Source organism: Bactrocera tryoni, chromosome 1 (assembly GCF_016617805.1).
Source record: "Bactrocera tryoni isolate S06 chromosome 1, CSIRO_BtryS06_freeze2, whole genome shotgun sequence".
Classification (NCBI taxonomy): Eukaryota; Metazoa; Arthropoda; class Insecta; order Diptera; family Tephritidae; genus Bactrocera; species Bactrocera tryoni.
In genome coordinates, this window is record NC_052499.1 from 47,564,354 (window position 1) to 47,579,014 (window position 14,661).

A 14,661-nucleotide genomic window follows, 5' to 3' on the forward strand; every position below is an offset into this window, starting at 1 on the left:
TACGGAAGCGTTCGGGTCAGTATATTTCTCTATCCACTTGACATCTTAACAGTAGCTTCGAGGTAATATTACAACGTAAACTGCCTTTGATTTTAGTTTCTAATTGAAAATTTAACCTTTTAGGAGAGCTTTCATAACTTTTTCCTTACTCTCAGAATAAATAGCTTTAGTTGGGGCTTGTTGGAGAAGGCGCTAGACTGGCTTAAAATCCTTAAGCAATTAGCATTTGACAGCTGTCAAAATGGTGTTGCATTTTGAATCAGGTTTGTATACCAGACAATGAACCAATAAACGAATTGCGCAATTAATGTTTGATTAATTGCCAACTAATTAGCTCATTATGTAGTAAATTGAGTACAATTAGGCACCTTAATTGCCGCATTAGAAGTGTGGTTGGTAACGCGCTGCCGTATTCCTTTCTTATTTTTGTGCTTTTGCGATTGTTTTTCCTTGGAAGAAATATTTTGTAGACCCCTTAAATAATTAGTATTTGACAGCTGTCAAAATGGTGTTCTATTTTGAATCAGGTTTTTATATCCATTAATTGAAAACTTAACAAATACTAATGGCGCAATTAATTAATTTTTTTATTATGTGCTAAATTGAGTACAATTAAGGAAGATTATATTCAGTTCAATTAGCAAAATGCTGAGCAATGAACTGTGGAATTAATTTCCAATCTTCTGCTGTCATAATAATTTTTTGGTGATAATGTATAGTTAGAAGAAGACGGGGGAGGTAATTTAGGATACAAATTTTTAATTTTATTTAAATTGTTTAAATTACATTTTAATCGTTTAAATTTTATTCATATTTTAAATAATATTTTTTTTAATAATTATATTTTTGTTTAGTAATATTTTTTTTTTTTAATAATTTTTTTTGTAATAATATTTTATTTTTTTTAATAACATTTTTCTTTTATCCATCAGAAAATCACAAGCGAAAAATACTCTTTCTTACATTATTTTGATACATTTCATAATTTTGCAATACAATGCAGTTTTCTAACCTCAAAACTCATTTCATAAACCAACTCTGCGCCACACAGTATTAACGAGCAACGACTTGAAACAAAAGCAACAACAAATTATATTACCTGTGTACACTTTACGCTTAATGACAACGCTGTGCTTTGCTATGAGAGTATATGTAGGTGGTTCACCGTTACATTGACCATTAAATTAAACCTGCTGCGAAGGCTGCCAGCAACATGACGACGAGAGATGGACTTCATTTACAGACCACACGCACACACACAATTATACGCATAATACATAAACACACACACAAATTTGCAACGACTCCCGTGTCGCAGCGCATTTAAGCTGCTTGCCACACCGGCAACAGCGCCCAACTAATACGCATATTACGGCTACAATGATGACGATAATGACAACAGCAATAACAATAACAACAATAGCAATGGTGTATTGGTTGATTTCATTGCCGCTGCTGACCCTATGCGTGACTAAATCAGAGACTCTGCAACAGCTGAGCATAAACCGTTTGCCGCTGTGCGCATTTCTCAAAGGCATCACGGAAACGCAGCCGCTGCTCCGCACTCAAATTCGCATGAAAATCTACGGCAGCTGTCACGAACAAAGCAATTTCATGTTGACCCAATTTATGGAATTCACCAACAGCGCCAGCACCCGCACCACCAACAGCCGCACCATCGCCAGCACCGAGCGTAAGCGCAGCTGCCGTTGAAGCATCAAGATTACTAACGCCTCCAATCGTGCCTCCACCAGCGCCTGCAACTCCTGCACCGCCGTCGCCGCCGCCGCCGCCAGTTGTTGGTGCTGCTGTGGCAGCTGCTGCCGCACCGGTGCTCAGCAACACCGGAAATAGTTTAATCAAATGCAGATTTATGGAAGCGGATAAAAAGATGACGCTCAGACACCAGACAGCTTTTTGTTCAGGTAAGGCCAGGAATGTGGGCAGCGAGCATATGAGCCAGTCTTGCAGCACTTGCAGGAATGTCGAATCGATGGCGCAACGGAAAACCTGTTGAGAAGCAAGAAAAACGTGTGTGAGTGAGCGTGATAGTGGGGAAAGAGAGGAGATTTTGTATGAATGAGTGCATTTACAAGAAAAATTAGTTGCAAAAATTATATTTTATTTTGTGAGCTGAAAATTTTAGGACAAAATGGCTGCAAGAAGAACTGTTACACAGCTGCAAGTGTGTGTATATATATATATGTATGAGTGTGTACGTGTGTGTGTCCGCCAGCGCTAGTAAATCAAGAGAATTGCTCGGCAAAAGGAAGCTGACAAAAACGCTAAGGAAATTAAATGTTGAATGCTGCACATTGAGTGGAGCGCAAAGAATGTTGCATGCCGCATGTTGCATGCTGAATGTTGAATGTCGAAAGTACAACGTTGAGCGCGCGCGTGTTTGTGTGTGTGGAACCAGTTGAAATGTGGCGCTTTCAACAATTTGTAACGACGATGAGTAATATGAGCGTGTGTGTGCGAGCGAGAGGGAGAGCGAAAATATTTAAACGGCAAATTACGAAAAATCAAGACGACGACTAAATTGGGTGTTTGTTGCAACCAAGTGGCGGCAACAACAACTGGGCAAGTGGTGCGCACTCATGTATTTCAAAGTATGTATGACTGTGTGTATGTGCGTATATATATATGTATGTATATGTGTATGCGTGTGTATATATAAGTTTGTGTATGTGTGAGCGTATGTATGTTTGTAGGTGAGTGGCAGGGCACTAGAGCAAACGCAGCGTTACTTAAGGCCAGCTGCTGCCGCTTCAGCGCCTGTAAGTATGCCTCGCATTCTTAAAATGCTGCTAGCAGCCGAGTACCGTTAAGAAATTGCCAACGCCAAATGCGGAAAGTCAACAATGGCGAAATTTCCAAGGCAAATATTTAAAGTTGCAATGCGTAAACTGTAAGCTGAAACGCGAATTAAACGCATTTGCTGCGCTCCAGCGAGCAAAACTGAGAGCTGGAAACTGAAAGTGCTGCCCAAATAAACACTAAAAAATAAAATGAATGCAAAAAAATCAAAAAAATAAAATTAATGCAAAAAATCAAAAAAAAAAGAAACTAAAAAAGCAAAAAAATATTTCAAACAAAAGAAAAAATATAAAAAAGTTCCAAAAAATAGAAGCAAAAAGAGATTTATGCAACCGAAAATTAAGATTAAAAGCTAACAAGCCGGCAGCAGCGCGCTTGAGTGCTAATAAAAAATGAAAAGTAAAAGCGCCAATAAAACGAAAGTAAGTAACGGAACAATGCGAAACTATAAAAAATATGGCATTTTTCTCGCACGTTCCAGATTTACAACCTTGAACCTCGATGTGCACGTTTATTAGACTAATGAAGACGTTTATGGCCGCGCTCACGCCCCAAACCACGTGGCTATGAAGCGGAGCAGGGATGTGAGCACGCTGACCCAAATACAAAAACTACTTGAGTGCATATATAATACATATATAGGGTGATTTTTGAGACGTGCGGAAGCAATACGATAGAGGATGGAGCCATTAGAAGTTTACTCAGGTGAGGAAAGTTCTATGAATGCCATTCACTTGGGTGTGGCCACAAGCGATTCTTTTACATATGACTTAAGTAGTTCACAACTTCCGGTCTTAGACCAAGTATGCGCTGAGTAGCCAAAGAACATCTGTTTGAAGGCGACCTAAAGTGAGAAGGCGAAACACCCATCTCCACGGTTGTGCGCTGGGTTTGAGACCAAAAAACAACCCCAATGAAAAGAACGAAACAGCCTCGGACAACCCGCAAAACCAATACGGCTGCGTAAATTGACGTGACCAATACTAAAACTTCGTCAAGATCGGGAAGGACCTCTCTGCGCCGTTAGATACTAAACGAGGTTTCAGACAAGGAGACTCCCTAACGTGGGACTTCTTTATTATAATCCTGGAAAAAATAATTTGACCTTCAGAGCTGTATAGAGAAGTTACAATTATCTACAAGAGTGTAGAACAGCTGGCGTACGTCGATGACAACAGGTAACAGCGAATATCGAAGACGATGGAACGATGGAACTATGAGCTCCACGAGATAAACGACGACATTGACATAGTTTAGCGAATTAAGAGACAGCGGCTCCGCTGGCTGCTAGGTCATGTCGTCCGAATGGATGGAACACTCCAGCTCTGAGAGTATGCGACGCAGTCGATGGAAACAGAGAAAGATAAAAGACCAGACGGAGAAGAATGTAGCTACACTTGGAATCTCAAATTGGAGCCAAACAGAAGAAGACGGAAGCACGACATTTAGATACAGTGCTTTTTTGGGAGTACATTTTTCCAACCGCTGTTACTTGATTTATTCGTAGTTTGGTTTGTCATTTCATAATGAACAGACTTACTTTGAAATAACATTTGCAAATCGTACAAATTTTTAACCAAACTAATGGTTTGGTTGGCGCGATCTGTCGACAGATTTGCCCAGCAGAGTCAATAATTAGAGTAACCATGGATCGGTCGGCACCACGTTTGCTCTAATGGATAATGCGCATCTTCAGACCGCACCGAAGACGTTATTGCTGATGTAAAGCGGAACAGAGCATTGAACGAGACGCGAAAAAACTCCATCCGAATCCGAATAACAGCATCGTGCGCAACATTCGGTGCTGTGTCCAATCACTTTATGGAAGATTTTGCTTCAAGTCATATGAGTTTTGTTACCTCTTGTAAATCACATGTCTAAAAACAACACCCTTTATGTATGTGTGCTACCATGAGTGCGGCTTCTAGCGACCCATTTAGTTTGCCATCAATTTTGTAATTGCCAAAAGGGGAAAAGGGGAGAAAAATCACGCCGGCGTCGCGTATGTGGCAGGTGTATAAAAATATATGTGTAAGTGTGCCTGTTCAGTTGCCTTGACTGAAGTGGCGCACCGCCATATATTTGCGCAAAGCGGGAACGATTTCTGTGTTCGCACTTTGCGGTAACCGCAAACCGTTAGACGAAAATGGTTCACAGACAATAATCGTCTACTGAGAAAAATGACAGAAGAATTCAGAGTATTTCATGTTAAACAGGAGGGCCGAGATCCGTTAGTCTCGGTCTCTGTCACAACTCTTTTCGGTTGACTTCTTTCTATAAAGCTTCAGTCGGAGACTTCCCGACAGATTTCCATGCGTGCAATGGGGTATTAGAGATCAAGTAGTACAGATGAATTCAGTGCCGTTAGGAGTCCGAACGAATGCTGAAAATCCCCTTAAAAGTATTCGATTCAAGACGGAATCCTTCTCTGATATCTTCGGAGGCTTTAATGTAAATAAAAGAACAGCTTGGAGCCACTACAGATATATGTAGAATAATTCAGTTTGTCAGAGCAGTAAAGTCTAACGATGTCGCTGAGTGTCCAGCTCTAAGGTGACATTAAAGTCTTGAAATTCTTAAAGCAGAGCCAGAGTTCCATTTTAGGCGTGTTAGGAGATAATCCGCAACGATAACTCAATGGTTAAATCTGGTAATCCTTGTAAGTTCATAAAGGTTACAGGTACCAAACCCTCACAGTGACTGTCAACTCATCAAAAATAACGTTAAAAATATTCGCAGTAGGAAAAAATGTTCTCTAACAGTCGGATGGTTCCGTTCTCAAGCGTAGGTAGCATAATCCAGACACTTCCGACTCGATCCCCAATTTACATAGGAAGTTAACAATTCCATCGGATTGGACATTGTTAAGCTCATGTCAAAATCAATCAAGTTGTTAACAGGGAAATCTCTGAAGAATGAAATTTACACGACCGTTCCACCCATCGAATAGAAGAATTAGAATTAGACTAATCCGTTCCCGCGACAGTCGGGTTTATGTAACCGGAGCGGACCCGGACTATTAGCCGGCCAAGGAAATGAAAATGATTCGGATTTTCATCGAAATATCACCATCAGCCCTGAGGCTCATTTCTGGCTGAATGGCTTCGTCAAAAAGCAAAAAAAAAGGTTATTGGTCAGCCCGCAATCCACGCGTACTCCATAAGTCATAATTGCTTCTCGAAAAAAATTGGGTTTGGTGCGGTTTATGTGCCGGCGGCGTCATTGGGCCGTACTGTTTCCGTGATGATCGAGATCGGCAAGCTATCACTAACACTCAATGATAACCGAATATTTTTGGCCCAAATTGGATGACATGGACTTGGACAATGTGTTGTTCCAACAGGAAGACGCCACAAGCCACACAGCGAATGTCATAATCGATTTATTGAAAACCAACTTTGGTGAACGTGTTATCACGAATTGACTCAGTCATTTGGCCACCTCGGTCGTGAAATTGCAGTGTATCGGCCGATTTATGCATGAAAACCGTCGACAATTGGGTTCAGCGTCTGGACTTCTGCAAGCGTGACCGTGGTGGCCTTGCAAAAGAAGTCGAGTTTTTTACATAATGACATCGAATGTGCTTTCACAGGAATAAATTTCATTGATATCGCAAACCGTTTTTTTTTTATTTAAAAACAAAAAAAATTGCAGCGCTCTTATTGCAAATCCCGTTAATTCACCTATGGAGCTTAAACATCCCACGCACATATAAAAAGGTTCTAACAATCTTAGCACATTTATCGATTCGGCTTACGCGCGCATTGTATATGGAACAGTCCGGGTCAAATTTGATCTTGGGTGTATACACTCAATTTGGTTATTTTGCGCGACTTAGATTTTAGTTTACTATCCTTAGATAACTTTATTGCACACACTCTCATAGTTGCAACTCTGACTGCTTTTATTTTCCACCATAAAAGCGGCGAAAATGCTCGCCGAAATATAGAGAAGTGTGCAGACACACGCTAGCAAAATGGAACGAAATGATTGTACAAATAAAACATCAAAATGAGGAGTGCAACTCAATTTCATATAAAACAGCACGCGACCCCAAAAGGTGACTCGACTACATGCCTTTGTGAGTTGAACGCCAACGAAATAGCACAGCAGTCATAACCCACTCGCCCATTCGAGGTTGTTACTTGGACAGACATACACATATTTACACATGTTTACATAAGGAATATGTCGAATTTTCCACAGTGCTGCACACTATTTGTGACCAACTTGTGCCACACACACCTGTACAACACATGTAACAATACCGCAACGGTACGAGACTCCACAACTTCAATATTCAAAGCACTCGAATGATGCAGTGCTCTATTATTCTACACACAACACAAACACACATACATATATATTTCTATTTATTTTTACATGTATTTGTGGGTGTTTGTGTGTGCGTGTGCTTGGTCGTCCGCACGACTTACCTGATACACAATCATTGCAATAACATCACAATGCGGTTGATTTATGGCGAGAAACTCTTTTATGACCTTCGTCAATATTTCATTCGGTGGCACTAAATCACGTATAATTTGGCACAACACTTGTCCATAAATCCAGGCGGCATCACGCGTTGATGATTTAATACAATGTAGCAGTATATCGACTTTATCGGTCTGTTGGGCGATTATCTCCGGTTCGTCTTGGACAATGCCGTTGGAGAGTTCCGTATTTTCCAGTTGCTTGGCTGAACCTGTAAGTATTACAAAATATATAAACATATAAATATACTCGTATATATAGCAATGTAAGTACTCTATGTAAATATGTACATATGTATATATCTGATCATAAATATATCTAACACATATGGTGGCGATAATTGAACTCATCTCGGCGAGTTTTGCGCAAACGACTGATTAGTTTCAGCTCTCTTTCAAGTACACTCACTTACTGCCTTACTTTTACTGCTTACAAACACATATACATATAGGTACGTAAGTATGTAAGCGATAAAGACAAATGTGCGAAGTTCATGTCGTGTCCCGCTGAATTAGCAGCAATTTTTTTCCTATCCGCTGGAGTGTGAACTTGATTTAGAGGGCAGTTATTTGTTGGCTTTATGTATAAACTACCCAACAATTTGCCAGGAAGTAAACGCGAAAATATAGAGGTTTAATATATATGAGGTGTCCTTTCAGAGGCGTACAATTTCCTAGCAGGACATTCCACTTCTCGAGCTACCGCTTAGGCATAGTACAATCAAGTGGTATACCGTTGGCTCGAAAACGTCGGAGAGAATTGGTGCAGGAGTTGCTGGACCACGCACCAAACTCTTCATACCGCCCGGGTATAAACTGGCTGATCAGCATCCACTAACATGGTTGGACCTGAGGGTTCAGTTCGTGGGCCATCATTAGAGTGATTCAAAAAAAAAAAATTTTTTTTTTTTCGTTTGGTACTCGGAAAAATAGGTTCCTAGAGGCCTCTAAGAAAGCCTCTCCAAACATGAGTTTTTAATTGTAACGGGAAGGTCCTCCTACATACAGTTTTCTATTTTTTCTTATTATCAGATAGAAAAATTTATATCTCGCTTCCAACTACTTAAAAAATATATTTTTCCTAAGATTTCGTAGGAAATTGAATGCTCTACAAAAAAGGTCAATTATGATTTTTTCGTAAACCCAAACATTTAAAAGATATTAACAGTTAAAGTTTGATTATTTTTGGGAAAATTTTGTATGTCTTATGAATTTTATAACTCAATGAAAAAAAATTATTAACTCTTTATATTTTGCGACGGAAGTGGAAGTGCTCGACTTTAATGAAATGCGTCGACTGTATTATTAAGTTAGGTTATGTATTCCAAATTGAATATTCCCATAATAGCAAGCAAGTTTGGGTATTTTTAGAACAATACTTTTTTGGGCTTAAGTCTGAAGATTTTCCTTCAGTTTTAAATTTACTCAGCAAGTTAGATAACTAATTTTTTATTTTCTTGCTTTTCTTTTTATTTGTTAAAAATGTCCAAATTTGCTTGCTATTTATGTCACAAACCCCACTTAACTTCATGTTTACTTATAAATCATTTAAATGAAGATCATGGGCTTCAGTCCATGACAAAATATGTTTGCAATGAGGAAAATTGCAATCAAATATTTCACAATGTGTATAGGTTCCGAAAAGACTTAGAAAAGCATAAAACTGTGAGATTTTCCTCGGTAAATAATGACTTAGGTCAATCTTTAGTTTCACAAGAGCCACTTACACAATTACAGTATCGTGATGAGTATCCACTTCCATGTCTTGCAAACTTCAAGCATTCAGTCCTTGAATTTACTCTTGAACTGCACAATCATCCACATTTTTCGAGAAAAGGCGTTCTTAGTATTCAAAAATGTATAAAAGAACGTATTATGGCTCCAATAGTAGAAATGGTTAACCCATTGATTCAAAATTTTGAAAATAAAGTTCTATCTGATGAAATAATGTGAAATTTATCTGAACCATTTAAAAATGTGGATTCTGAGTATAAGTTTCTTAAAGAATTGGAAAACTTGAAGCATTTTAAACATCCGCAAAAATATGTAATAAGCAATGAATTGTCTGGAATTTAATTCCAATTTTCTATTACAGTTATAAGAATTATAAGTTTTTCAATTATTTATGTTATAAAAAATACAAGGAAATATGTAAAGTCAATTTTAATTATATATGTATACATAAGTATTTAAACTAGCTATAGTTATGCTAATGCTGAATTAATAAATAAAAGAACAGTTTAAAAAAAACTTGTGTTATATTTATTTTCACAAAGTATTAATTTCAATTTAGGGGAAAATAATATCAAATTAATAAGATCATCGGCTTGTTAAAATTAAGATGATGTTCCAATAATAATTAAGACTTCCCATCTTATTTATGTTAAGGAGAGTTTCTGCTTAGTTTTACAGGTTATCTACTTGATTTTATTAAGAAGCGTTTCCTCTTAATTCTAAGGGTCACCTTCTTAATTATATTGAAAAGGTTTTCACCTTAATTTTATAGGTTATCTATTACATTTCACTGAAAAGGATTTCCTCTATATTGAAAAGGTGTTCACCTTAGTTTAACGTTTTATCTTCACATTTTTATTAAAATGAGATATCCAGTAATAATAAGATGGGCATCTTATTGGAGAGAAAATGAAAGGAAATCCTCTAAACTTTTTTCTATTTTACAGGGCATTTTAGGTGACCATTTCGCTTTGTGTAGGTTATCTTCAAAGTAGGGCTTCAATATTTAGTGTTGCCACCTTTGGCAGTCATTACAACCAAAAAAAACTTGAAGCATGCACTCTACAAGCGTTTGTGGTATGTTTTTTCGGAGTTCTGCAAACAATTAAAAATCCCTCATTTATTGAAACGACAAGAAGATTGGTCAACGAAATATTTCCATAATGTTTGGGGGTTTGGGCAGGAAATATTCTTTCTCAGCCTGACTTTGGCTCATTGTCTACTAGTATCTAAAGCTATATTGTAAGCTCTTTTTTTGCGCATTGTGCTCTAAATTTGTACTGAGCTTCGGAATGTAGGACTATGTTGTCATTTTGTTTTCGACCGCTTCCAGATTTGGTAGACCATTTCTGTTAGACAACCCCAAACTAACACATTTTCACCTCCGCACTTCATAGGGCTTTGGATGCACTTACTTTCGAGCCTCTTATGACTCTTTTGGGACTATCGCAAACCACAACCTGGCGGTTTTTGAAAAAGGACTGAAGGAACAACTTGAAAACGATAACGATTTTTTAAGGAAAATCATCTTCTGCAATGAGGCTCACTTTTATCTGAGTGGTGCAGTAAAAACAAAAAACTTTCGATTCTGATGGGAAGAAAATCTACTAATTATTCACGGTCAACCATTACATTCAGCTAAATTGACAGTTTGGTGTGGTTTTTGGTCTGGTGGCATCATCGGTCCGCACTCCTTTCGAAATGAAGCCGGCGATCCCGTTACTGTCAATGGAGAGCGTTATACTCGTAGATCGATGATAACCAACCTTTTATGGCCGCGATAGGAGGAAGTTGATCTTGACAACATCTGGTTGCAACAAGACGGGGCTACGTGCTACACAGCACATGTAGCAACCGAATTATTGCGAGAAAAGTTTGGAGATTCGATTATTTCAAGGAATTGTGACATTGAATGGCCTCAAAGAAGTTGTGATTTAACACCGTTAGACTACTTCTTGTGGAGTTATTTGAAGTAATTGGTTAGTGATGCTTTCGAAGGTTTCCCGCCAAGGACTATAAGCTCGGCAGCAGTTCCTTAGAATGATTAGGAGAGTGTTTTTGAAAGCAACGCGGCCAAAACAAAAGTCTTTACATAAGGCTTAACGAGAGCGCGGCAGCACCCGAAGCTTCAATGCACGGAAAGCAGTGCAGCCAATTGAAATTGAAGCAAAACGCCTCACAGAATCTCACGGGCTTGAACCTTGAAGTCCCCCACTATTACAAACAAAAGATACTTAAATTAATGTTAAAATTTTTTCCTCACAAACAATTTTTTGGCAACAAGCAGCTTTCACGAAGCTTTAACACAAAACAAAAAATCGCACAGCTTAAGGTTGCCAAAAACAAAAAACAAGAAATGAGTGTGCGTCTACTCATTTACAGTCGCATAAATTTCCAGGCGAATTATAATAAATTTACCGCTCAATTTTAATAGAACAGCAACAATATTTCACGAACGAATTTCCTTAAATTCTAAGCACGTCGCGCTTGAGAAATTACGCGCGCCGCTTTTCATGCAACAAAGCGAAGCAACAACAACAGCAGCAAAACTTTCGCTAAAATCGTAAAATTGTCGGCCGCAAAGGCGAGTAGGCGCCGCGGCAGGCAGTCGAGTGCGTCCATATTGCGTGTAGCTCGAGCCCTAACGCCGCCCACCTCCCTCACCTTCCTCACAAGCAACAACCAACAAGAGATGTGTGTGTGTGTGTGTGTGTGCAAGCGGCAGTAATATAGCATTTGCTTGGTGCGCTTGCTTTCTAATTATCACCCAATTATTTCCAATATCAAAATCCTTTGCCATTTATTGCTTGTTATTTTGGCGCGCCCGCACCTTTCTTTCAGACCAGTGCCTGGCAGTAGAGCGCGCATTGATTCCCTGCTCATTGCTTTCAAAACGCATTCGCTTGGTCATTATTTACAGCGCTTCAGAGCACAGCACGGCACGACATGGGGGGTGCCGGCATAGAGCAGCGCACAACAGCAACGCCAATGCCAATTTGGCCGATAATGTTCGAGCGCCAAGCCACCTCACAAGCCTACACCCCAGACCGCTGTTGATATGATTCTATGTGTGTCCGCTCGAGTGCGCGCGCTCGACCCATGTTCGGCTTGAAAGGTCGATGCGGGCGTTCGACCCTTTGTTTGGCTGTTGCTTCTCCATTGCCGTTGTTGTTGTGGGATAGTATATCTATCGATACTGCAAGACCCCTTCTATCCACACTCCGCGGTGCGGCCCTGTCGCTTTGGCATCGAACGCACATAAATAAATTTGCATTTTATATTTTATGGATTTTCTAGCAGGTTACACGCACCGCCACACATCCTGAGGTTGCGCAAAAAATGTGGAAAATAAATAAAGCCGGGTTAAAGCGTGCGGCGCAGCAGCGCAGACCTTGCGCAAGCCAAACCGCGAAAAAGAGCGCACAACAACAATACGAAATCAAAAAACACAACAAAAAGCTGCTGTCCGAACTCTTTGCAACCGCCAGCTCCCACCCTAAGGCACCCCTCCTACACAAGGAGTCGGTCTCGCAGTTCAGTCGCTGTGGGTGCCTGTGGCTTGTGTGGCCCAACTAGAGTTTCCTGCTTGGCACTGTTTTGCTTCTATTGTCCTACTTTCACGCCGCCGATCGCTTGTTTGCCAAGCTTATTTGTTTATGCCACCGTCTGCGCGTGTTTGTATGTGTGTGTGTGTGTGTGCGTGCGACTCCTCGCTTTTATTGCTCTCACGTCTATCTGTTTGTTTTCAACTTTGTTGTCCACGTTGGCACTCAACTGTAAACTGTTTAAAATACGACAACAAAAGCAAAAACAATGGAGAAATCATTGAGCCCCCACAATGGGTACGGAGCTCGGTCGCAAATATTGCAGGTAGTGATTGACGAGACTTAGTCAAGTAATGCTTGCATTGTGGACCGAAGTGTAAAGAATAGTGCGGGGATTGCATTAAAAATGGCTGGTCATGGAAAGGTAAGGGGTAAGCGTGAGAGATGTACTCAATGGTGAGGTATTTTTTTATTTGTATTAAAATTTTCTTTACTTTTCGTATTGATAGTTATATGGATATATTTGCTTGTATTGATTCCGATATTGGACTGATATAAGTAATGGTTTTGATAAGTAATGATATTGCGTTTAGATATTTTTGTTGCTACCAGTATTGGTAGCGGTACTAATATTGGTAATGGTGTTGGTAGTTGTACTGGAAGAAGTATTAGTATTATTAGAAAGTACTTTAAGTATTGGTATTGGTAAGTAAAAGTATTGGTATTAGTAATTGAACTGAAATTGTTATATGTAATGGATATACTATAAGTATTAGTATTGATTGTAGGAATGGTACATATATTGGTAATTATACTACAACTGTTCTTTGTAGAAGTACAATAAGTATTGGTAAGTTATGGTTTGGTTTTAATAGTATTTCTGGTACTGTTATTGGTAATGGTACTGGTATTAGTAATTGTACTGGTTATTTGTACTGGAAGAACTATTAGTATTATTAGGAAGTACTATAAGTTTTGGTATTGGTAAGTAATGGTATTGGTAATTGAACTGAAATTGTTATATGTAATGGATATACTATAAGTATTGGTATAGATTTTAGTAATGGGACAGGTATTGGTAATTATACTAGAACTGTTCTTTGTAGAAGTACAATAGGTATTAATAATTTACGGTTTGGTATTAATAGTATTTCTGGTACTGTTGTTGGTAATGGTTAGTAATTGTACTGGTCATTTGTACTGGAAGAACTATTAATTGATAGTAGGTACTGACACTACATTGATATTGATGTTGGTACAGCTATTGGTAATGGTATTTATATGGGCAATGGTACTGGTATTAGTAATTGTACTGGTTATTTGTAATGGAAGAACTATTAGTATTATTAAGAAGTACTATAAGTATTGGTATTGGTAAGTAATCGTATTGGTATTGGTAATTATACTACAACTGTTTTTTGTAGAAGTACAATAAATATTGGTAAGTTATAGTTTGGTATTAATAGTATTTCTGGTACTGTTATTGGTAATGGTACTGGTATTAGTAATTGTACTGGTTATTTGTACTGGAAGAACTATTAGTATTATTAGGAAGTACTATAAGTTTTGGTATTGGTAAGTAATGGTAGTGGTATTGGTATTGGTAGTTGTACTGAAATTGTTATATTAGTAATTTATGGTTTGTTATTAATAATATTTCTGGTACTGTTATTGGTAATGGTACTGGTATTAGTAATTGTACTGGTTATTTGTACTGGAAGAACTATTAATTGATAGTAAGCAATGACATTACTTTGATATTGATATTGGTACAGCTATTAGTAATGGTATTTATATTGGTAATGATACTGGTGTTCGTAATTGTACTGGAATTGTTATTGCTATTGGAATTTGTAATGATATGGGTATTGGTAATGTTATGTAGTATTGTTGTTGCTGCTGAAAAAGTGATATATTGGAATTGGTATGAATAATTACAACTTATTTTTCATTATCTTTAACTCCATTCTAATGGATAACTCATTTATGCTTATTGATATTGGTTTTAAGGAAAATAATTTTACTTTCGGCCACAATTTCTATTTATGTTGTTATTAAATTGAAGCTAG

The 14,661-nt window shown here is 38.4% G+C and overlaps 1 protein-coding gene across 1 annotated transcript in view; it reads right to left on the reverse strand.

Moving 5' to 3' along the window:
- Positions 1–854: 854 nt before the first annotated feature.
- LOC120772341 overlaps positions 855–14,661 on the reverse strand; it is an 87,054-nt gene continuing 73,247 nt past the window's right edge. Inside the window, exons 11-12 of the mRNA XM_040100900.1 lie at positions 7,257–7,525; positions 855–2,010 (exon numbers count right to left, since the gene is read on the reverse strand). Coding sequence (XP_039956834.1) covers positions 1,477–2,010; positions 7,257–7,525 — 803 coding nt within the window. The 3' untranslated portion in view covers positions 855–1,476. The remainder of the gene's footprint in view (positions 2,011–7,256; positions 7,526–14,661) is intronic.